Here is a 26,108-nt window from a genome sequence, read left to right as displayed (position 1 = left end):
GTCAAAAAAAAAAAAAAAAGTAAATTTAGATCAGAAAGCATTTTTAAAATTAAATTGTTCTTGGCAAAGGAAGTTTTTATTCTTTAATTACAAGTAGATTCATTAATTACACATTTAATAAGATTTAAAATTGGTTGCATTAAAATAAATTTGCGAAATAAATATATATTGTATAAAATTAAATGGATATAATTGAAGTATATTTACTGACAGTGAAACGACAAATAATTTTACATACTACGATGAACACATTAGAATATGAAAATGACATAGAAAGAATATTGAAATGTTATCATTTAAGTTCTTAAAGAGAAAACAAAAATCTTATTATGTTTTTTTAATTTATTAACCTATTCCTTATTATAATAATAAAATGTTGTTATTATAAGAATAAAATAATCTTGGAAAGTAAAATAAGTATTGTAATTTTCTTCAGAAAAAAGTATGGTCAAAATTACCAGAATAAATTGCATGATAAAATTATCATTGAGATTTGACATCAGTAATTCATTATTAGAGCTTTAAGTAAGTGCATATTAAATAATGCAGTTCTGTATAAATAATATTTTCTACATAAATCTGTGATATAAAAAGAAAATCATAATGAATCATATAAATCAATGATTTTTTTAATGAAAGGGTTTTTAATCATGAGAATCCTACTTTTTATTATTCTTGACATTATCCGTTTCAGTTCTTAGGGATCTCCCACTACACACTCATTAACAGGCAGTTAATAAAATTTTAATATAATTAATTTCTAGGACATCAAAGTTGAATTTATGTTATTATTTTAAAAATTATAGTTCTGATTTAGAGAATCAGTAACTGAAATGAAATTAGACAAATTTCAAAATATAAATTAAAATAATTGGTATGAATAATATGTCCTAGAAATGGGAATAATATATCCTAGATTTAGGGAATGTAAGGAAAAAAAATTATAGTATTGCTTGCAAATGTTGATAAGATAAATATAATGCAAATTTTTTAGCTTTTTGAGCAGCAAAATAGTCTATTTCAAATTGTCATTAATTAATTGTCAAAATTGCTCCACGTATTTTATAACCCTGCATAGGATACTGTATGCATGTCATGCTGAAATATGCATAACATATTCTTAACATTCAAAAACCAAATTATTATCTTATTTAATACTTTTCAATAAATAAAAATCATTAAAATAATCTGTAATTTTTTTGTAACACAACCTTGAATTGAGTGCAGAATAAAATCTATTTTTAGAGATTTCCCCCAAATCTGTCTAACACATTAGCATAGAATTCGAAAACCATTATATTTTTGCTGATGTTTTGTCTATTGATTGATATTTTGTATATTTGTTTATTTGATGTCTATTATTTCCACTTTCTTTTCTGCCAACACATTTGAATGCGTAAGGCTAAGAAAAGGAGCCTTGGCATTGAATTTAATCAATTAATAGCCAATATATGGATTCCTTAACTTTCTCGCATTTTTAATTTCTTGGTCGGCAGATGTGTCTTGTGGGGCTCGGCCCTGCAGCCACACTCTTCAGCCCATGGATCATTCTAATCAGCAAAAAGGAATCATTTTTAACTTTGGTGCTCCATATGATTCCATTTTTCCGAAATAAAATATTTTTATTACTTATCTAATTTAATTATTCATTCAAGCAGTTCCAATTGTTTAATATCTACATCAGTCTTGCCTTCATCATACTTGAATAATATATGGACGATTGGAAATACGCCAATCAACATTTTCAACTTATGGCCAATACATCAACTCCTTCAATCAACAAAATTTCTTTATAATGCATTATTAATAACAATGTTTATTTGTACTATAATAACCTGGTGTAAGTGCATGTGTGTAAGACTCACAAGAATCGTTATATTGTAAAAAAGTCTGAGAATTGAGCCAAGCATAAATTAGTCTGTTTTATAGGGGTTGGTAAAATACTTTTTTTTCCTTTAAATAAAAAAACGGATTTTTTTTAAATATAAGATATTTTTAACTATTATTATTATTTATTTATTTTTACATTTAGCAATCAACACTCTAAAAAAAGCTTTATTAATGCCTTAAAATGACAAAAAAATGTTATTGGTATGCATGGTAAATTATTAATTAAAACTTTTATGTCAATTTAATCTTCTCATCTCTTTTTATTTATTTATAATTTCATTTTAATCATCAAATAATAATTTAAGCGTTATTTCAGTGTATAAGATTTTCAATCTCAATGAAATCAGTCTTAAAAAATACTTTGTACTTAAATCCATAATTTATTATTATTTTTTTAAAAATCAGTTGATATAAATCAAGTGATGTCAACCCTGCTGTCTAATAATATCGAAATTTTATACGTTTATATTTTTAACGGAAGTATTTTTTTGCAGGTTTAATTTTTTTCCCCTTGAAAAAATGGCATTAAAGGAGAGAACGGTATCTGTGAATTTCTGTTGCCAGAGATGCTGCCAACCCTTGAAGTTGCATCCAACGTTTAGGGATTTAGATTCTCAAACGATATCAGAGTTATCTATGCCACTTCATCCTAACAATGATCGGGAAAATAGAAATTATCTAATAGAAAATTTCCAGAAGCAGTTGGATGAAAGTAGCGTTATGAGAAAAATAGTTCTACCTGTCAAGTTTGCTGATGCAAGCAGTGATTTTATGGTCATAGATGAATTCTCTAATTTACCCTTGGATAGTAATCAAACTTTAAGAGTTTCTGCTGCTCTGTTTGATATTATGTCTGATCAGTCTGATGTGGATCATCCATTATGTGAAGAATGCACTGATAACTTATTGGATCAAATGGACCAGCAGTTGAGAATCGCTGAAGAAGAATGCAAGGAATATAGGGATTTTCTTGAACATCTTGAAATGGGAAATGAAGAGGATGATCTGGAGAAGTTGAAGACCGAGTTATCTAGTCTTCAAACGGAGGAAGCTGATCTAGAGGCAGAACTGTCTCATATGGAGTCGAAAGAAGAAGAAATGAAGAAAGTTCTTAAAACGTGCGAAGATGAATGGGAATCTTTGCAGAGGGAAGAAGAAAAACGCTGGCAAGAATACTGTCGTGTACAACGACAACTACTACAGGCTGAAGACAGTCAACGTAGTGTTAATAATCAACTTAGATATGCTCAAGCACAATTAGACAAACTGAATAAAACTAATGTGTTTAATGCCACTTTCCATATCTGGCACAATGGCCATTTTGGAACTATAAACAATTTTCGTCTTGGCAGATTACCCACAGTACCTGTGGAATGGCCTGAAATCAATGCAGCCTGGGGCCAAACTGTTTTGTTATTACATTCCTTAGCGAAGAAGATTAATCTTACATTTGAGCGTTATCGTCTTGTACCCTATGGTAACCATTCCTACATAGAAACCCTTGAAAATAAGTCCAAAGATTTGCCTTTGTATTGTTTCGGAGGCATTCGTTTCATGTTGGATCATAAGTTTGATCTTGCAATGGTTGCATTCCTCGATTGCTTACAGCAATTCAAAGAGAAAGTTGAAAGTGGAGATGCTTCTTTTCATTTGCCTTATGCAATGGATAAAGGCAAAATAATTGATAAAAGTTCTAAAAGCTCGTACTCAATTAAAGTGCAATTTAATTCTGAAGAACAATGGACAAAAGCGCTTAAATTTATGTTAACTAATCTAAAATGGGCTTTAGCTTGGGTTTCCACTCAATTTCATGATAATAATCAAAGTCAATTTTAAGTATTATCTTAAACGTCTTTTATGCTTCCTGTGTTGAATAATGTATGTGTTATGGCATAAGAATGTTAGAAATTATTTAAATCTAATTGAATTTTGTACTCAAAAATATTTATTTATTCATTATAAAATACAATAATTGCTCGAATGCTTTTTCTGAAATTACCAGCTTTATTTATGTATTTAAATTACAATGTATGAGCAATGGATGAAAGCTTTTTGTTAAATGAATAAAGTTGTTTGTTATAAGTTTTTTATGCAATGATTTCCTGGTTTTAGTTGAACTTTGAATTCTGCTTGTATTGGAGCTTCTGGACCACACACTACAATCTGTTTTCCTGGGTTTCTGTAACAACGAATTTATATTAAAACATAAATTTATTACTATAACAAAGCTGAAAATAGGTATTAGCAGTACCATATTGTTTTATTCACCGAAAATGGCGATACCACTGGAATTTATTTAAGAGAACTGTATGCAGTCTTTTAGGATCACCTAATCGATAATGGTCTTTTTCCTTCATTATTTTTATTTATTTATTTTTTATTTATGCTTACAATACTTAAACAGCTTGAAAATAATACAGAGTTAAGTGTTCAGGAATAGATCAGGAAATTTAGGCAAATAATTGTGCAAATGCTTAGTGTATAAGTCAAAAAATATTTTAAATTCCTGAGAGGACAAATATATTTCAAGGCAATTTTAATTTTTCATGCCAGGAAATTTTTTTTTCATTCTTTTGTGTGATTATTTTTGCCTACTCAAATCCATCTATGTTTAAAAAAATAAAGTATTTTAACTATGCGAATGCTGTGAAGTGTTTATAAAAAGTGTTGTGGAAAAAAAAAATTATTATGAAAAAGAATTTATTTAAAAATCACCATATAAATTGCATGCAAAAATAAAATTTAACAGTATACAACTTCCCTTTAGTATTTATTATATAATATTTTTTTTACTGTTAGGTGTGTTAAATATACTTACACTTTTGTAATGAAAGTCTTTAGTTTAAATAGAGTTGCCAACGTTGGTGAACTTTGTGTTTTAAAAATTAAATTTGTCCAATTTTTTTTAAGATTTATAAATTTAAATTGATTTTGTTCCAAAATTTAATATCATTAAACTGAAAAAATTCAGATCCGCTTACTCTTCCTGTTTTCTCGGAAGATTTTTTTATTCCGGCCAGTGCGCAATACTCACTTCATTGCCACAATCAGGCTTTAGGGCGTGGAATTGTGGAACCTTAATCTTTATGATCTCCCTGGTCCAAAACGGACTGTTGCGGGAATATTTTACATTTTTGCCATTATTTATAAACAATTTTAATTTATTTATTGAGTCTTGCAAGTTTTTGATGTGCTTTTTAAGTGCTAAGGAAATTAATGGAATTTCTTCTTGCTGTTGTAAATTTAATTGTTATTTCACTACCACTAGGAAAATTCTTCTTCAAATTGGGCACATTTTGGAAGCTATACTGTAAATGTATTTTTTAATGAAGGTACAAGTAAAGTACAGGCGTTTTTAGGTACACACGCCTTGAAATTTTTAGCTTAAGTTTCGTCAAGAAATTCTGAGGGAAAGTAAAATTGCTTTGAGAACGATCTTTTTTCTTTTATGATTGCTTGCAGGCTAAATGCTTCAATAAATTCGAAAAATAACTAGCTAAAAAGCGGCAAAATTATTCTTTTTCTTTAATAACTTAAAACTTTGCAGAAATGGGATATTTTTTGAAACATTTAATGGAAAATACTTATATGTTTTATGTTTTGAAAAATTAAAATATCTTTCATTTATTTTCATTACTTAATTTTAACACCTGAGTATTGTACATAATTAAAGCTAGGCCTGGTACTATGGCAGATTGAAGATTATAGGGTATTTATATTTTATTTTATTTCATTCCTTAAAATGATGTAAAATTTGTATACCTTACAATTCAAATTTTTTTCGGTTATTTTGAAGTAAAATAATAATAAAAGGAAAGAAATATATTTACTAAAAGTTATTTTTTTGCATGGAATTACCTTTAAATAAACGAATTTTATAATTGTTTGCAATTTTTTTTTTCAATTCGCTCTCCTGACCAAACTAGTGCGACCATATTTCACAGATTGCGGTTTATATGTCGAAGAAAAGGTCATACGTTGGTGACTAATTTCATAACTTAAAATATCGTTTGCACTAATTAATTAGCATGTTTGACTTTATCCCCTCTACTAGTATCATTGAGTCCTAGAACGTGAAGATCCGATCATTAGATCAGATCAAAAGTAGGCTAGTTCCTTTCTTTGCGTACTGTGCATTAATTTTAAACTATTAAATCACTTGGTGTGACTATATTTGCTGCTCAGTTATTAACTTGTTTCAAACGGAAATCGAATAAAAAGTATTTTTTTCTTAAATATTTCAGTTTAATGTTGAGCTGAGGTAAAATGTACTAAAAGGGGCAACCTTTACGGTGAGCAATAAAATGCAATTGGGATAATTAATGCTAGATATTTTTAATTTTTTATACATCTTTTCTACAACATGGACTACCAAAGTGGAAAGTGTACTATATTTAGCCTCACATCCTAATAAGTGTCATAATGGCACCTTTTTTGTTCTTTTTTTTTTCCAATGTCCAACCTGAAGAACGACCTTACGTCATACATTCACCTCAAGGGCAGATTTGTAGGTGGGCTAACGTTACTCCCACAGTAAGGACAGATAGTACAGAAAGTGAAAGAACATCCATGCCTTTGCCCGGGATTCGAACCCAGAACCTTTCTGATACAAGGCCAGTTCCTGACACCTACACAGGCCGACCGGCTCATAATTGCTCCTAGAATCATACCTTTTTCTGCATACACAATTAGCATTGGAAATTTTTTTTCTTCAAATAAAGTCAATGGGGGCCGGGATAGCCTTGTTGGTAGGGCACTGACCCCATGCCAAGAGGTCGTGGGTTTGATCCTGGCCAGCCGAAGACTTCTTGTGTAGTAAATGGTGACTGATGCACGATAAATCTGTCGAGTGGCAAAGTCCTCAATATTCCCATAACAAATCAATACCTCTGGGAGTACTGATCCAGGAGTTTCCTTGTCTTCTGGATTTTGGTTCAAAATTACAAGGCCATGGAGTTGAACATTAGTATTCGTAAACCCAAAGAATTGGGTTGGCTGTTCAGCTACGGATATATTAGAAAAAAATAATGCTATTGAATAAAGTAATTTAATATATAATTTCCGGGTCCGAAAAAAAGGTCCCTCACATGCCACCTAGTTGCTCTCGTGCCATATTTTCATTATTTCGCGCCTATGCATTGACCATACATCGTAGTTACTTACTCTGGAGAACTTGTATATGTTGTTACAATAATGCTGTGTAGGTACAGACCATGCTGTTGAGGACTTTGAATATCAATTCGTAGGTTCCCCGTGGACAGTGTGGTAGAACTAGACCAGTAGAATGTAACACTTTTTACATCTATGTTTTCATTAGACGTTGCTATAGTTTTGAATACGGCACCTGGTCTAACTAATGGGTTTCTACAAAAAAGAAAACATGATATTTTTTGTATGCAAGATATGATTAACTTTATTTGGAAGAAATAATATAACTAATAATTACTTTTTATTTACATTCACTGGAACTGTTCCATAACGACCATTTAATATTACTACAATATCTCCAACTATTTTTGGAACAGTTGCTTGATTTCTGAGTTTTACAGATACATGATACTGTTGAGCTGTTAAATAAAAATTATTGTTATTATTTTGAATTATACAATGAATATAAGTATAATTTATATGTGTTTATGCATAAGTTAGTAGTATCTATATACATGCATGTTATGTTTTAAGTAAAACCGTTTATAATATATTAAAATGCATGGTATATTTGAATTACTTTCTTTCGATTCTAGCAAAGTCAAAGGTTCTTTTAAATTTATCATTATTTTTATTTGAAAACTTTATAGTTCGAAATTCCTCAATCGTAAATTTCACCGCTGTTCGCTTATCTCATTAATGTCCATGTTAAGTTTTGCAAAATGCTTCATTATTAAATAATAATAAATATCAAGAATAAGACATCTATGTTTATCTTAATGTACTTTTATTTTTATTTATATCTTTCCTTTTCGTGGTTAGTCTTTCTTTCTTAACCATAGATGAACGAATTCAAAATTTGAATTCAATCAATAGTTCTCATGTTGGGTAAAAACACCAAAACGTTGATAATACTGAATTTTCTTTTGTAGATACTCGATCATAATTATTCCAATACTGTCAAGTTTACCCCTCCGCAGAGGATCAAAATTGTGATGGCATGCCTTCGGATCATCCTCCGGGATGTTTCCCAGACCGTCGCCAATAGCCAATTGTGCAAGCTCTAGTGCGACGTAAATTAACAACAACAACAACTGTCAAGTTTATTATTCATTTGGTTTTACCATTTTCATTGAGTATGAACTTGATTGAAATTTTAGTGAACCAGGAGTGTTCTGGTTCACCGCCTTTGATCCCACAGTGGACTGACTGATCGTAACGAAGTCAGAACAACGAAGTCAAGCATCACTGGCTGCTATTGGGTGACCACTTTGATTAGCTTGCTTAGTGATTGTAACCATACCTTCTACCGTAAAGTTCTCGACTTTGCGCACAGGTCTTCATGATATCAAAGCGGCGGACCCATCCCCTCTGTTGAGGATCAAAACTGTAATGGCATGTTTGTTTGAATCATCCGCAGGGATGCTTCTCAGACATTTGCTAAAGCCTATTGTGCAGCTCTAGTGCGACGTAGATAAAGTACCTAACTATCACCACTTTTGAGATTTTTTGCTCAAAAATTGCAATATTTTCGAATAATAAAATCAGTGTTTAAATTTAAAAAAAAAAAAATTTTAATGGTATCAATTAAGCATCAAGAATTCTTTTTGAGTAAAATTTTAATTTTTTTTTGCTTCAGACGTACCACAGAAAGGAGGCAGAGCATTGGTATATAAAAAAAACTTTTTTGGCGGGTGTCTGCTAATGAGTAACTTCTTTATATCAGATTGAAAACCCATTACAGAACACTGGCTTCCGTCCGCCAAACAATCTGAGCATTGGCCATTTATAAACTTGCTCCAAGAATCGCATGCAATTCCTATGGGTTGGCATCCATAATGGTTAGGAATAGTAGCCAGGAAATAATCTATGACCCTGTAATGATCGCAGACAAATAAATTCCTAGTTCCTAAAAGAAACAGAAAAGTCACATAAATATATAGATATATCTATATACATAGCCTAATTGAATATCTTAGCCTGAAAGCTCCTGGCTAAATGATCATTCTAAAAGTCTCCAGTATTTTCTTTTCTACCTGATACTTTTTAATCTGATTGCAGAGAGCTTGCATGCATTTAGAACTATTAGGAAATGCATAGTGTATAACTCAATTAGCTTGACTTATTTCAGACAATTTGGGATAAGCTTGTGAAGGTTTAGGTTAAAAAGCCTTATTAAAGGTTTATTGCAATAAGCCTATGCAAAGTTCAGTATAATTGAGGAATTGGTTGGTTGTTTGGGTTTTGGGCTCAAGAACCAGTCTTGGCTATATCGCGCCTCCAACTGGGTAGATATTTTACAGCTAGGTTCAAAATTCTGTTTTGGTTTAAAAACTAGATAGATGTATAAATGCCAATATCCTTAAGGTACGAGTGTAATTTAGGAATTCTTCACACATTTTCTAATTATCCTGGCGATATAAGTTGATAGTAATAAGAATAAAAATATCAAACAAATTTGGAAATACTGAAGACTTTTTCAAATACTCTGGCGCATTGCAAAATGTTGGTAACATTTGAAAAGGGTCAGAATTTTCAACTTGCTCACAATATATGCATTACATGTGAGGTCTAACTTGAGGTGAATTAAAATTATTTGAAAAAATATTTTATTTCTAGATCTGTTATTGATTTACAACTATTAAAACAATTTTAAGCAATGCAATACCTTAAACAATATCGTCCGTACCAACATTGTTAAGAACAAATATCGTGAAGTACAAACACATGTCTCATGTCAGATCTAAAAGTAATCATACAGTATTACTAAAAATTATTTTACAGTAATATTGACGTTCTACAAACTATTAAAATAATTTCAAACAATGCAATTGCGCCTTAAACAGTATCATTTAGTACAAACATTCTTAAGAACAAATATTGTGAAGCACAAACACATGTCTGGTGTCAGACTTAAAAGTAATCATACAGTATTACTAAAAATTATTCTACAGCAATATTAACGTGCGTTAGAACGTCATGGCTTATGCAGGGTGTTCTTGAAGCTCCACATAGAATATACTCTTTCGGTTTTCTTAGACTCTGTTGAAAATAAAATTCATTGGGAGCTGTGAATTACATGACATATCGCTGGGTTTGCATATGGGATGATATACGTGGTTAAAAAAAAACAAGTTATTAACACTATGAAAGTTCTATAAAAATTTTAAAGAATTGAAACTTTATTTTTTTGCTTATGGGTTTTCGCAATGTATAGATTAATCAGTGCGCCTCAATGGTGCAGTGGTTAAGACATTGATCTGTGATTGTATAGGATAGTTATTCAACCCCAAGGTTGATAGTTATTCAATCCTGTTGAGAGCCCGCTTTTAAAATTTAGATTAATTGATAATTTCTATTTAATTATTATATTTAATTTACTACACGTCGATTCTTTAGTAGCCATTGTTGGCAATGGTTCAAAATAAATATCCGAAGCGGCCTTCCAAGAATATTCGGTATAAGATATTATTTTTATATACAGACCTGTAGGATTGAAAGAACTTTACCTTCTAAAACACCCCTATTATTGTACGTATTTACAACGGGTGCTGGACAACTAGGTTGGTTTTCACCTCCATTAGGATAGAAATCTATGTGACCTGTTTGCTGCAGTCTGCTTGGAGCTTTAAAAAATAATAATAAAAAAATGTCTAAATAGAGTAAAACACAAATAATTACAAATGAAAAATAAAAATATGTAATTTGTTTGATTATTGAACGTAAAGTGGACAAAAATAGCAACATCTGGAAAAATTGAGTTCATGGTCTGAGTTCATGGTTCGTGGGTCCAACTAATATTGTATACAGTAATTGATTGATTTGCGTAAGGAATTAAGATGAGAGATTAAACGATTTCATTTTGTTTTACGAAAACTTTCAAGAGAACGCAAATATCTGCAGGATAAACAACGAATTCTGTATATTGGGTTTCGGTAATACGAATATGATAATGCACTTCAATTTCACTTTTTCTTCGGCAATTTCACTTTTTTCTTTGTTTTTGTCCATATTTTCAGAGTTATTTTCACTAATAAAAAGATTTTGCATGCAGTTCTGAATCTCGTTTACCATAAAACTGTTTCATGCAAATAAGTTGATTTATAAATAATTGCGTTTAAAAAAAATTTAAAGTACATTGTACCCCATACATTTAAGATTTTTTAAAGATCAAAAAATACCTTGAAAATCTCGCATCTTCTAGAAATCTAAAGATCATAAATAGGCGATCGCAACGCTCGAATACACCTTAGAAGACCGGTTACCGTGCCTTTGGCCATTCCCTCTCCTCTTCTTTTCAGTTGTATAGGAATGTACTACGATATTTTTCCTTTTCTTAATATTTTTCGAATTTAATTGTTAAAAATATTTTTTAAAATTTCCATGACGCTTTCTTTTAGAACTATGTTTAATGTAGTTTTCAGTTCCTTATAGTTTCCTAACTTAAAAGATTTTAATCTATTTGAAAATCAAGACAGAAACCTACGTACTTCCTACTTCTATGACTCGCTGCGCACTAATAGTGAAAGCATGCGAAGTGTTGCCATAGGTAGAGAGTTCTGCTCTACGCCCCCTGTAGCCCGTTTCGATCGCCAATATTAAGCTGTTAAGTGTTAAAAAGAGTTTATGTTGCTTTTGAACATCTATGCAAACATAGTCTCTGAGCAATGATTCCTTATTTCTTTGTTTGGAATATTTTCTTTCTTGTTAAATTTCTTATTAATTTTTCTGTATTAGTTAGGCAATTCCTCTTTTCTTGGACAAATTTTTAAATGTATCATTATTAAATTTGCCAAGTTTGTTCTTAAAATATTGTTTTTAATAATGCCAGATCAATATTTTAGTTACAGTAACAGTCACTAAATTCTCAATGTCATACTGGAAATAACAAAATAGCTTCAGTTTTTTGTCTGTTGTTCATTGTCTGTAAAAAAATGTTTCTATAGTTTTAATGAAAAAATGAAAAGTAGGCTATTTTAACTTGAGCTAGATATTGAGAAAAATCACAATAATCCCATAAGAATAAACAAAAATAGGAATTAAAGAGAAATCTTACTTTCAGTATTTGTGTCACTTGACTGGGCATGGATTGCATCTACGAACAAAGCATCTGATGGATCCAGTCTTACTTCTTTAGAAACATTTCTGAAGTATGGACCAGCAGGATCAAGAGCTTAAATTTAGAATGATTTTTTTTATTGTTTACATTTCATTATTTTTCAGCCATTGGCAAAATGGGTGTTGTTTCGGGTTTGATGGCGTGCGCACCTTATTTGGACGTCATCACACTTCTCAGCTGTGGTAGTAAACAGTGCGCATGTGTCGTCCGCTGCTGTTAGATAATTTTTTCTAGAGCTCTTTTTATGATTATGGTGAAGTTGGTCTAGTCAAAAAGTATAAAGACATAAAAGATCTGGAACAACGCCCATTTCTCCAATGGGTAATATTTTTTAATTTTTTAAGCTATGTTAATTTCAACTCTTCAATCTCAAAGTAAAATCATTTTAGATCAAATACATTTCATACCTGAAAAACTTATTTCCCTAATCGCAAATAATTCAATATTTTTATTATTTTATTAAACATGGATTTTTTTCATTAACGAAGTATAATTCTAAATGGTTAGTAAAAATTATCGTCTGCATTTAATTGTCGTTCTAAAATTCAATGCAAAAGACATTTCTATATGAAGTATTTGAATCCAAGTTGCCTTTCAGTTTAAGGCGAGAATATGAAGCCCACTCGATTTAATTCGTATTCAGTTTAAAGCAAGTTGAGTTTTTAGGGAATAAATAGGTATAATTTGTATATTAATATGTGTAATTTGTATAATTATGAAGCAATTAAGTTTAACAGGGCATAGATAGGTATAATTTGTATACAGTATCAAGCAAATAGTGTTTAATAGGGAATAATTAGGTATTGTACTCACTTTTAAGCAAGTAAAGCTTAATAAGGAATAAATAGGTATAATTAGTATACAGTATAAATCAAGTAGAGTTTAATAGAAAATAAATAGATGTACTTTGTATGTAGTTTAAAGCAAATAGAGTTAAAGATGAAAAATAGGTACAATTTTTATATAGTTTGAAGCAAGTAGATTTTAATAGGGAATGAGTAGGTACAATTTGTATACAAAGAGAATTTAATGGGGAATAAGTAAGTACAATTTGTAAATGAAGCACCAAATGACAATCTGAAATGAAGCAGCTGAAGTTTGAAACAAGTTTGCTGTTCCCTATTTGAAAGACAGTTTTTCAAAGGACACTAGTCTCTTCCTAAAAACTGCCTATGATTTCTATCTTTTTTTATCCAAAGCTGGTGATCGAGTCACTTTTGAATTTATAAGCAAATTTAATTTTGTCATACAATTGAATTCAAAAACAAATAAAAAATATGAATGAAAAGTTTCTATCAAAACTTGTTGAACCGTGAAATAAAAAAAAAAGCTTTTTAAAATTTCTTGCCCTATTTTTAACTCTATTTAACTTAAGAAAAATAGAGAATTTTCTTTCGCTTTTATAGCTTTGGGAATTAAGTGACTGAAATTACGTTTGTACTAAGGAATAAAATTGTAAAAAATAGGTGAATTTTAAATTTTCGCGCTATAATATAGATAGATTGTGAATGATATTAGTTCATAAATAAATTGATGAAATACGAAATTAAATGAGATATACATTTGAGATTAATTGAAATCACGCACCTGTTATACGCCCAAGGTTGTTTATTCTTTCACCGGCATATCCAGCAATTTCCGTTCCCAGACTATGGCCGATTATATGGCATGATTCCGGCGGCACTCCAAAGGAATCCTGCATGAAATGTTTTGAATATTTTTGGCATAGAATTTCCCAATAGAGAGCTTATTTTCTATTAGACAAATTCACTCTAGGATCGCTTGTGCGTTTAGAAAGTTTTTCATGAAGTGCTTCGTGGATTTCCTATCCGTGTGATGATTCAAATAATTTATTTTTACTTAAAAATATCACAAAGGAATTGTACTTAACGAAGCATTCCCCACCACTTTGTCTTTGGGTCAAGTTCACAATTGAAAAGCAACACCATTGAACATTAAAAACCGTATATCCGTTATACGGGCCAATTGTTCAACGCGAAAAATAAAAATATTCTTATCTTCAGGATTGGTCGAATACACAGGATGACTTAACACATTAGTTGCTAACTTAGAGGGGAGCTAAGGCGCATCAATAGGATTGAAAATCCCTCAGCAGCTCATGACCAGAATTGTCATTTTATGCCACTATGGGCTCTTTTCTATTTCGTATTGGCTGTTCGTGAGCATTTCAATCGATACTTTCATTTGCCTAAATTTCCTTGCAATTAAAATACTTTCAGATTTAGTTTTTTCATCAAAATTTACCGTTTTGGCAACCAATTATGCGAGTTAGTTCTACAAGTAAAGGACGTTAAAACAGTTGAATATAGGCCTATTTGGAAACAGCCATCGACAATTATAAGAAAACTTAAATTTAAGATAATTCAGATGAACAAAAGTACTATTTCAAATAGTAGCTTCTCAATTCTAATGATGTGCCCTTCAAGTTTGAAATCGACGTATTAAATTACCCTGTACATACAACAGGTGGACCACCATACCATTTTATTGTACTAATAAACTGCTTTGATTATTTTAATTGTATACTAAGAATGAATCACTTTGAAAATTATTCGATGACACCTCTCCTCTCCTGTGACTGAAAACGCCAAAAATGTATGCAATAATCGTATTTTTTAACGAAAGTTTCAAAAATAAACGTTAAAGGTGGGTATCAGAGAACACCCCATTCGTAATGCAATATTCTGTTAAGGGAATAGTTACTGAAATGAACTTTTCGTACAAGAAAAGCTGTAGAAAAATTTTATGTTTAATTTATAGTTTGTTCATGTGACATATTTTATTTATATTGAATATGATTATATATAAATATGATTACATATAAATTTAATACTGTTTTCTGATTTAAAGCACCGATAGATACAATTCTGTTACAAGTTCTGTTATTTGCTTACAGTGGTGTACCAGCTCAAGGGGATGACGAGAATTTCATGTTATGTAGCAGATAAGTAGAATTTTTTGCATTAATTATGTCAAATTTTGGTTGAAACTAAATTAAATTTCACTGTACCCGGGTATCAACTCTAAAGGATCTAAAAGGTGGCATACGAAGTATCGAAGCGCTTATATTTTTTATATCGTTTACATGCTACTTTCATCCGTACAGTAAAAATATTTTAAAATGCCTATTGTATTTGTAAAGATAGCGTACGAAGTATCGAAACGCTTATACTTTTTTATGCGATACATTTTTGGCTTATACCACAGTACAATAATTTAATTCCTATTATATTATTTCAACTTTATCATTATTTTATTGTTTTTATTTATTTTCTGCACTAGTTACTTTAAATTGTTAATTTCTATTGCACAGTATACTAAATCCTTAGTAAAACGGAAAGTCATTTTTTTAATACTCCTACACAGAGAAAAGTATGGTCAAAAGTACCAGAATATAGCAATTTAACGTATTTCTTATCATATGGAAACATCAAAAAGCACGATAGTTTTTATCGAAGCACTTTGGTAATGATTTTGGTAAAATTAGCATTATAATATGGTTTTAAAATAGGTGATAAAATTTAGTAATTTTATAATGCTACTTCATAGAGCATGGCATTAAAACCATTTTTTTGCAGTTAAATTTACTTTTCAGCTTTGTACTTTTTCAATAAATGTGTGATAATAATAATTATAATTTTAAAAACCAAAATTTTCGGTGAACCGTTACAATATGAACAAAAAAATTACCAAGTGAATGGTTATCATATATTTTGGTTTTATAATCAGATTTTTCTTGTTGTTGCCAGAAATGACATTGACAGTGCGGTAATTTTACCAAAATTTATTTACTCTGTGTACAAAATTCTTTAGAAAATAGGTAATATTTCATTCTTATATATAAACCCAAAGAAAAAAAAATCATTTTAAATTTTAATGGACAAAGGGTTGACAAGTTTAAACTCCGCCCCGGGTGTCAACAGACCTTACCACACCGCTGTTTGCTTGCTTTGCATAACGTTAAAGCAGAGAATTCGTTTTCATTTTTAATTTAATAATTTATTTCACACTTTTATAATCTCTGTATCTGAATATTATATTTTTTATAAAAAGAATCAAACAACTACACTATCTGGAAGAAAGAGACGGCACACCCCTCGAAAAATAGAAAAGTCGACAATAACAGCTGACACATGCGCAATAATAGGTATCACGTGTCAGCCATATCCCATAAATACTCTGTGGAGTCGACTAGATTTGTTTTTGTCAAGATGCTGCCACGGAAAGAGTTGTCTGAGTTCGAGAAAGGTGTGTTAGTTGGATTACATCTTGTCAATGTGTCAATTAGGGAGATATCCCGCCACCGTAACTGCTCAAAATGAAGTGTTTCACGTGTTTTGTGTCGCTACAAGACTTAGAGACTCTCTGGGACGAATTGGACCGTCGGTTGAGGGCCTGCACCCCTCTCCCCAAAAGCAAGCATGAACAATGGAACTTCCTGTTAAACATTCGGAAGGAAATTCCTCTTGCCACTATGGCTAATTTAGTGGAAAGTATGCCCAGAAGGGTTGCAGATGTAATCGCAGCCAAAGGAGGCCCTACCTCCCATTAATTTTAATAAATATGGGTTTATGTCGTTACAGGATCGTGTTCCGTCACTTTCTTCCAGATAGTGTATATTTTATCAGGAAATGTTAATGATACTTATGAAAACATTGTAAAAAAGAAATAAAGGTTTACTTGGAGAAAATTGACTAGAAGTGAAATTTCAGCGCCTACTACTCTAGTATTTGCAACAGCCAGAGCGAATGGTATATTATTTGATTTACTCCAATCAACTATTATCACATTTATGTCATCATAGTTTAAAAGAGCATCTTTCATGTCCTGAAATAAAGAGGTAAAATATGAAGACATACCTAGTTCAGTAAGGAAATTCAGAAAAGTTGGTGCAAAGTTGAACAATTTTTTGTTATTTCGAACCACAGTATCGAGTATTGAGAATGAAAAGTATGATCAAAGCAACCAGAATATGGTAAAATTTACTATGTCTCTGGTTCTATGAGAACACCAACAACCACGGTAATTTTTACCGAAGCGCTTTCGTAATAATTTTTATAAAATTAACAATGAAATATGGTTACATAAAATGAGATAAAATCTGGTAATTTTATTGGGATGCCTTAGAGCATGAAATAAAAAACCTTTTATTCGGTTAAATTTACTTTTCAGTTTTGTATGTTTCACTGAATGTGTGGTAATAAGAACTACTAGTTTAAAAACCAACAATTTTGGTAAAACGTTACTATAGGAACGGGAAAAAATAAAATAAATGGTTAAAATATCGTATATTTTGGTTTTTGTTGCAAAAATTATGGGATTTTTTTCTCCGATTTTTAGCCCTTCAAATTTTCGATTATTTTCTTCTTTTAACTTATTACAGTGTTGCTTATTGCAACAATTCTGCCCGATATTGTAGTGCAAATGTGCCCTGAGATTTTTAAGTATTGATGATTATGAGAAAAAAATGACTATCGGATCATGATTAAGAAAATAAATAAATATATAGCTCTTTTTTTTCCATAAAAATTTTGGAAGTGGATTAGTTTGGATTAAATTTTCCCCGTGAAATTTCGGATCTCATTGAGCCATAGTAGCGTAAAAATGCTATAATTTTATGACATATTATCAAGAAAATGAAATCTTCTATTTGATCACATGATACTGTGTTTCAGCTTGAATGTAAAGGAGGTTCAAATTATCACCTTATCTAGGTTGGAGCAAATTTGCAAGATAAATATTGCGCGTTCAAGGTACCACTATTATAATATAACGCAAAATTGATTTTTCTGAAAGTGTCTATGAGTCTGAAAGCGCTTTTCTGTCACATTTATACATCCAGCACTAATCTAAGAAGTCTAAATTCACTGAACAGCGGAAATCGTTCAATAAGGGAGAAATAATTTAAAATATTCTTCCTCCTCTGTGCACGGTTAGAGATTTTGGAAGGAGCTAAACCAAAATATTCTTCAATTAAACTAAAACCTTAATTCGGTTTCAAATTGTACCATATTATCATTAAAAATCAACCCTCTTTAAATTTGATTTTACGTTACTATGGTTAAACTTAACTAAACGCATGGTTAAATTTATCACTTCAATTAAAATTGTTGTAAATTTTACGCAGTATTATGGTTCAAATTTGCATGGATATTGGGTGTTCTATCAAGACTGATGGATCTTGAAAATAGATAGAAAAAAAAGAAGGAAAAAAAAAAAACGCAACGCTATAAGAAAGTATGGTTAACTGCATCACTTTTGAGAAACTATTGTTTTTTTCTTTGCACCAAAATGCACATCAAATTAATCTTCTCACCAACAGATGGCACTGCAGAATAGAATAACTAAAATCGATATGAAAATGCTGCTGATGAATGCAATTAAGGTGCTGTTCTGAATTTTTTTTGTTTATTTTTTAAACAAATTCTTATTTACAAAATTTTTACAATCACTACATTCAAATTTCACATAAAACTACATAAAAATAAAATATTTTAAAAATCACTGTTAAAAAATTTGTATTGCTTAGATGCATAGTTATTCCTATTATGCAGCGCCAGCTATTGGTGGGAAGTTTAATTAAGTGTGCAATTTTAGGGGATGAAACTGTTATATCGCTGGGCTTTGCTTTAAAAGCCAGACATCATAATGTATGTGAATGTATAATCAAGTATTTTGGAAATGAAGAAAAACTATGTATTATATTAGGGTATTAAATCTCTGGAAGCAGGTTAAGGTATTATTTCAACCTGGAGCAGGTAATGTTTGTTTTCCCTAAATCCCTTTCATTAATTATTTATTCCCTGTTTTCAAGTTCTCTTTTTCCCGCTCTGACGTACGAGCGAACCACCAATAGGTAGTAGCTATAGCTGTGACGAAATAATGTCGTCATCGAACCTGTGCAGCGTATACGGTGTGGCGCGCGATCGACGAAGGAAGAGTTTTTTCTCTCTCTCTTAGCTTCCCGAGGTGATGGTCGTGACTGGCGCCTGCAGGGTCCGAATCAAGTTAACGCGGCGGGACGGACGCGTCCCTATCTCCCGATGGACATCACGATAAGTTTTCCTATTTCTTTTCATATTGCTTCGTTTAACGCTAAATTTAAATAAACTAATTTTTATTTTTATTTATTAAATCCGTAGGATCCTATCAAATAAGTAATTCTAATAATTAAACTTAACTTCGTGGTAGCTGTGCCACGTGCTCGCGCTAATTTAACTTAATATGAAATGAAAACTTAATATTTTTTTTTTATCATCCCCTGCTCCAGAGAATCTTTTTTTTATTGTATTAAAATGATTAGTAATGATTTTCATTGTCATGTTTAAATTGTCATGTTTAAATTAGAATGTTAAACCACATGAGGAATGTTATACTTAATTGTTTTAGAATGTTAAACCACATGAGGAATGTTATACTTAATTGTTTGAGCTGAACATGATTAATATGATTTTCAATAAATATTGTAATTCTATATAAACTTAACTCTCATTTATTAGCAGTTATTAATTGATTCACTTTAGGCAGTTATTGTGATTTTAGTAGCTTTTAGTTATATATTTGGATATTTTCCTGACAGGCTCGAACCTGATTTTAGATTAGCTTAAATAATTTATTTGGAGGAAAATGCTTGAATTACTTTGATTGCATAAAAATAATAAAATATTAAATCAAGATAAATAATTTTATTAAGAAATCTAAGCCTAGATGCAATTAGATTTAAGTATTAGTGAAGCACGTGTCGATCCACACGTGTTGATTTAGACTTGAACTAGAATAGTAAATTGTTAATTCTAATTTTTTCTTAATTAATTTCATAATTAAATTAATGAAACGGTTCGATAGTGATGAGTAATTATCAAGGAATATTAATTATTTTTCTCCACTAACTAGTTATTCAAATTCACAACGCAATTCAAATTAATGAGAGACACATTTTTAGGTACTGTTATATGTCTCCATAAAGCAAATATAACAAAACGTAGTTTCCCAAACATACTGCCACAGATCATTGTTCCGTTCTTTTTTTTTTATTATTGATTTTCAAAATTCATCTGTCATCTTTGGGACAACCGGAATCTATGAGTGTATATTGTATTGAATTATTATGAAATGTAATGTAGTACCTGCATCCATGTAGAAACTTTTATGCTGTCCATATATCCATGGACGATTATTTTCGTTTCTGTCTCTAATAAAAAATTAGACTTCAAAATGCTATTCAGATCACCAGATCTTAGTAACTGGAAGTAGTGAGGATTCTTACGAGTGAAAAGCATGAAAACTGTGCCAACTTCGTTTCTGTTTTGAGGAAGGAGACTGACTGGTCTGTATACAGGATGGAAGAATGGTTCCCCAGCACTGAAACATCCTATGTCCGGCATGCATTTTCCTTTGTCATTGAAACTAACTGAAATTATAAAGTAAATTTGAAACTATTACGTATTCATTGTTGTAAAAGTTTGTAGTTGTAATTTGTATTGTTGTATCAAACTCGTGCTTATTACGTACATATTGCTGAAAGAATTTGTAAATATTCTAGAAAAATTTGCATTGTTGTATCAAACTCGTGCTTATTACGTACATATTGCTGAAAGAATTCGTAAATATTCTAGAAAAATTTGCATTGTTGTGTCAAATTAGTATCTATATCATGGAAAAATTTGTAATTATATATAAAAATTTTGTATTGTTGAAGCATATTTGTAACTATTACGTGTTTATTGTAGAAACAATTCGTAACTATAATTGTTAAATTTGCTTTGTTGTCGAAAATTGTATTTTTAAATTTGTATTGTTGTCACGCACTTACGTTCTTATGTGGAAAGGCATAAAAAGAACAATATTAGTCTACGTGAGTAAAGTTAAATAAAAATAGAACTTTAAACTTAATTAGCAGGGTTCTGGTACAAAGTACAAGTATACAAAGTAATAGAACAATAACCATAAGTGGTTAGTCTATTGAAAAAAATGATAGTAGTTTTTAGTTTGTAATAATTTTTACGTAAAAATTTTGTAAATTATTATGCCTACAAAATCTGAATCTGTATCATTATTCTATTTTTGAATGATAAAAAATATTTTGAAAATAATGTGTTCTTTTAAGCCGTTACAGTGTTAGCTCACTGTAAGCAACAAGGAAAAAAAATAAATGTCATAGTTTTAAATAATTTGGTTTAGAGTATATAATTATAGCTCAAAAAATCAGTTCTGTATTGAATCTTAGTATTGGTTCTTTGAACCAATATTAAGGTATATTACTATTGCAAAAACTTGCCACTAATTTGTAGCAAATTTTAAGTTGAATCATATTTTCGTTCAGGTTAAATCATTGTTTCATGTAATCAATTTTAAAAAGGATTAATGTGAATAGCAATGTGATTCAACTTTCAGTTTTATTAAGGCAATCAGTAAAGCAGAATTTTTTCCTTAGAAAAAATAATATTTTTATTTTTGCATGAATCGATAAGGCACATTGTGATAGCATAATCCTAAAAGTTTAAAATATATCTCTGCGTTTCGCAGATTAAATTAACTTTCACAAGTGATAAATTTTCTTTTCTAATTGAGTTTTTCAAAATTACGTTTTTCAAAATTTCACTGACATAACTTTTTCAGATAACATAACTTTTCTCTCCTTAAATTTCTCAGTGTGTATACAGTCAATATAGTTTGTATTTAAATTTTTGAATAATTAAAAGTCAAGTTCCGATTTTTAGGGCATTTTTGTTTCATCTGCTGCCATTTTGTTAATTTAAAAAAAAAATTCTATGTGCAATGAAAACTACACACCAATACAATTCAGGTAGTGAAAGTTTGAAACAAATCGTATAACACGATTTAGTTAGTAAAAAGAAATTCACTGATATCAGGCATATAATAATTTGATTTCTGACAATTTAGTTTACTTTGAGAAAAAAAAAGTATGTTGGGAACAAAATGAATATATTATTGTTTTTAACTTTATTAAACAAAGTTGATTTATTATGATTTTGTCCACCATACTTAGAAAAATAGGTCAAACCAGAATATGGTAAAATTTACCGTGTTTCTGGCTCTATGAGAACACTAAAAGGCTCGGTAATTTTTAACGAGCCTTTTGGTTTGGAACAATAAAATGTGGATTTATAACATGTGATAAAATTTGATAATATTATTATGGGAGGTTTATTAGTATAATAGAGCATCTAAGTACAATAGAGCATAACATAGAAATCATTTGTTCAGCAAACTTTACTTTTCAGTTTTGTATTTTTTACTAAATGTGTGTAATAAGAACTGTAATTTTGAAATCCAAAATTTCCGGTAAATTATTTCCACGTGAGCGAAAAAATTACTAAGTGAATGGTTAAAATACCATTAATTTTGTTTTCATTGTCAAAACGAATATTTTTTTTTTTACCAGAAATGCCATTGCTATATTGTACGGTAATTAAAGCAGATTTTTTTTTGTTTATTAACTAGCTAAAATTTAGTTCATAACATTAAAAATATTGCAAAAATGAATATACGCATTTTTAGAAATATTATAAAGTTCTTTTTTTGCTTAAATATTTACTGTAAAACCTGTTTTTTTTAAAACAATTAAATACACTAAATTTCCATTATTCATTTTCTTTAAAGCACTACGTACGTTAGTAGGTGACTCGAATTTTTGACAATTAAAAACGATAATTAAGTACGAATTTTGATAATTAAGTAATTAACAAAGATGATAATTAAGTAATTAACAAATATGATAATTAAGTAATTAACAGAGATGATAATTAAGTAATTAACAAAGATGATAATTAAGTAATTAACAAAGATGATAATTAAGTAATTAACAAAGATGATAGTTAAGTAATTAACAAAGATGATAATTAAGTAATTAACAAAGATGATAATTAAGTAATTAACAAAGTTGATAATTTTTGATAATTAAGTACGAATCTGTGTGGTTAACTCTCATAGGAAGTTAATTACACTCCAATGCACAGTAAGCTCTTACTGTGCATTATTTTAATACTGAATATGGCTTAAATTAATTTTCCTAAATTATATAAATTCAATGTTCATGCGTTATGCGAAATCATTGATTTTGTTTACAGTTTATTTATTCATTTCTTATCTCATGAATTCATCTGTTTTTTATTAGATAAACTTTCTCTTTTATTTATCCAATAACAAAGCATTTTTGCTGAGCAACTAAACTGTGAATCGAAGGGCGAAATTCATCAATTTTATCTTTTCCACTGGATTTATTTTCTATGTTATCACATTCTGACTTTTGAGTTGTTTGAAAAAGAATTGTAGCACGTATATTAATGGCTGTAAAATATATATAATTAATTTTTATTGTTGAAAGTAAAACAATGATAAAAGTAGTTAACGTCCGTAAGGTTTTATTTTTAATTTTAACTACATGGTTTTCGTATAGCAAACTAAGCACTAAATGTTAAGCTTGTGAATTTTAAATAAAAATGCTTAAAAACACAAATTTTGTCTCCTTTTTAAAAGTTATTACAAAAAAATAATTTCAATGTCTACTGTTTTACTTTATTTAACGTCCTATGTATTTTTTAACTGAAGAAATTATAAAATAAATCTTTAACTTTCGAATTTAACGTAAAATTTATGGTTTCAATGCAAAATTCAGTTAAAACCAGTTACGAAAAATATTGGTACACTGTAAAAATAACTAAAAATTCCAATTTTTTCACGGACTTCTCCGTTTATACGATAGTTTAAAGCTGTTTTGTTCACAAATTTTTTTTCTCTGTTTTTCTTTTAAACAAAAACGGATTAAAACCGTCAGATCAAATTCTAATTTTGCCATGCAGTTTTGTTACCGTAAGACAACTACCTTTCTTCAAATAATTTTTCACTTATTTTTACTTACTTTCCAGCAATTATTTCATGGTTTTTAACATCGTATAAAGGAAATTGTAATTCGATTTTATTGCCAAATTAATACTCTACCTGATTATTATCTTATCTATCTTTAGATATAATCTTTTGGTTACTTAAGTTGCCAGAGATTTTAATATGGGTTAGGCCACTATAGATCAATCGTTTTTCAATAAGATTTTAACAAGATTTTTACGGTAAAAACAGGTTTAAGATTTTTTTTTCGTAACTGGAATTGCTGAGGTTCGGATGACAGAGCGTCTGTCTCCAGATGAGGTGGATAGGCTGGAATTCCGACTTCGACTGTTTATTCGAAATCTGCTCTAGGCTTGCAATGTTAGATTATTAGTTATTTTAAAGTTTTTCTTCTTCTTGTTTTTGTTAGAATATAAAATTTTTCTTCTAAAATTACAGAGATTTTTTGTTAAAATAACAGAGTTTCTAAAAATAACAGAATATGTTTAAATAACAGTTCTTTTCTGCATAAAAAACAGAGGTGGCTGTTTTTAAATAACAGCGTTTTTCTGTGAAATAAACTGTTTTATACTACCACATCAGCTTGCAGTTTTTTTCCGTAAATTTAATAGTTTTTTTTAAACAGTGTACGCAAGAAATTCATGAAAATTATTAAACTGATCGCAGGGCCGTTTGATAAGACAGTTACCAAATGAGATGATTAATTTTGAATAATAATAATAATGATAATAATGCATTTTAAACAAAGAAGATTTCAAATAAACTCCCACTACATGAACTGAAATCTTTAAGTTAGATACCAGAATAATATAAAAATTAATAAATTCAGAGCATTCACACACAGAGCAATCGTAATGTTGGTGCAGGCCGGGTTTTTGCCCCGGCATTGTGTTTTTAGAATTCTAGGGCCATAGTCCAGAGATATCGAAATAAAAAAAAAGATTTATTTCAGTAATTATTAAGTTATAACTTATTATTTTATTTTTATTTTATTCTTGTCATCGAAAACTATTTTTTCTATTTCAGTTTTATAGATACACTGCCTGATAGACTTAGGCATAGCAACTAAAGGCAGTTGTTTTCATATTTTAATTAATGAAAATCAAAATCACAAAAGTAGAAAATAAGATATATTTAAAATTTTTACTTGACTTTTTAAGCAGTGTTCTTGCATCTAAAATTATTAAATTATAAAGCCTAACTTTTGATAAATCAAGGATATAAACTAAAAAAAAAAACTAAATTTGAAAATAAAATTGATAATAACAAAAATAAAAAAACCCCATTTATATTGTTTGTTTTTATAAATGAAATTCGAAAAAGGAATCATATAATAAATTTTATAAGTTGGGTAAAAATCAAACAGAGTACAAAGTGATAGACCCGCAAAAAAAAAAAAAAAATGTTTGAAGGGCCCCGTTTAATGTCTTGTTTAGTGCCTCATAAATTCTAGTGAATGACTACTAAGTATAAACATTCTATTCGAGATTATAGTTAGTATAAAAATTTATCGTATTGATAAGTAACGCTTCGCATACTTTTTTTTGATGTTTTTGATGTCTTTTTGTAGGATCAAAGATGTCAAAAAATTGGGGTTGATTTAAGGGTTATGGATTCAAAAGTAGGGTTATGAAATATTATATTTGTTCTTGTCAGTTCAGGCTCTCATTTTGAATAAAATGTAACGACAAATTTGATACTCACGTCATGTACAAAATTGCGACCAGAAAAACTGTCTACTTTCTTTTAACATATTTTTAAACCAGCATCAGATACAAACAAGCTTACTCGAATTATTTTTTAATAAATCATCAATAATAAAACTAATTAATACTCCATTAATTCATACTCACTTGTCAGTCCATTTCTGGAGTAATTGAGAGTTGATGTTCTCCCATTTTGGATAAAACTTAATGTCAAACTTGATACACATGGCATACACAAAATTGCGATCAATAAAACTGTGTACGTTCTTTCAACTATATGAGAAATCAGCATTAGATATGAACAAATTTAATCACAAAAAAATGTTAATTAGATATTAAAGATAAAACTAATTTATAAA

General features: G+C 29.7%; 2 protein-coding genes across 3 annotated transcripts in view; one reads left to right on the top strand and one right to left on the bottom strand.

The window, feature by feature from the left end:
• Atg6 (Beclin-1-like Atg6) overlaps positions 1-3,976 on the top strand; it is a 6,418-nt gene extending 2,442 nt beyond the window's left edge. For both annotated transcript variants that reach the window (XM_043049199.3, XM_016064408.4), the window contains exon 2: positions 2,385-3,976. In XM_043049199.3, the coding sequence (XP_042905133.1) occupies positions 2,410-3,726 (1,317 nt within the window). In that variant the 5' untranslated portion in view covers positions 2,385-2,409 and the 3' untranslated portion in view covers positions 3,727-3,976. The remainder of the gene's footprint in view (positions 1-2,384) is intronic.
• LOC107449004 (pancreatic triacylglycerol lipase-like) lies at positions 3,818-26,108 on the bottom strand. Its single transcript, XM_043049198.3, has 10 exons — positions 25,897-26,108; positions 20,305-20,588; positions 16,859-17,005; positions 13,745-13,853; positions 12,095-12,211; positions 10,548-10,664; positions 8,684-8,947; positions 7,337-7,457; positions 7,054-7,254; positions 3,818-4,069 (listed from the first exon to the last, which is right to left on the bottom strand). The coding sequence occupies exons 1-10, from the start codon at positions 26,039-26,041 to the stop codon at positions 3,967-3,969; spliced, it is 1,608 nt and encodes a 535-aa protein (XP_042905132.2). The 5' UTR covers positions 26,042-26,108; the 3' UTR covers positions 3,818-3,966.

The sequence above is a fragment of the Parasteatoda tepidariorum genome, chromosome 4 (genome assembly GCF_982258835.1).
Source record: "Parasteatoda tepidariorum strain Cologne lab strain chromosome 4, Ptep-v5.0, whole genome shotgun sequence".
NCBI classification, from domain to species: Eukaryota; Metazoa; Arthropoda; class Arachnida; order Araneae; family Theridiidae; genus Parasteatoda; species Parasteatoda tepidariorum.
The sequence above is the reverse complement of the archived record's forward strand: the minus strand, read 5'-3'. Positions and strand labels throughout refer to the sequence as shown.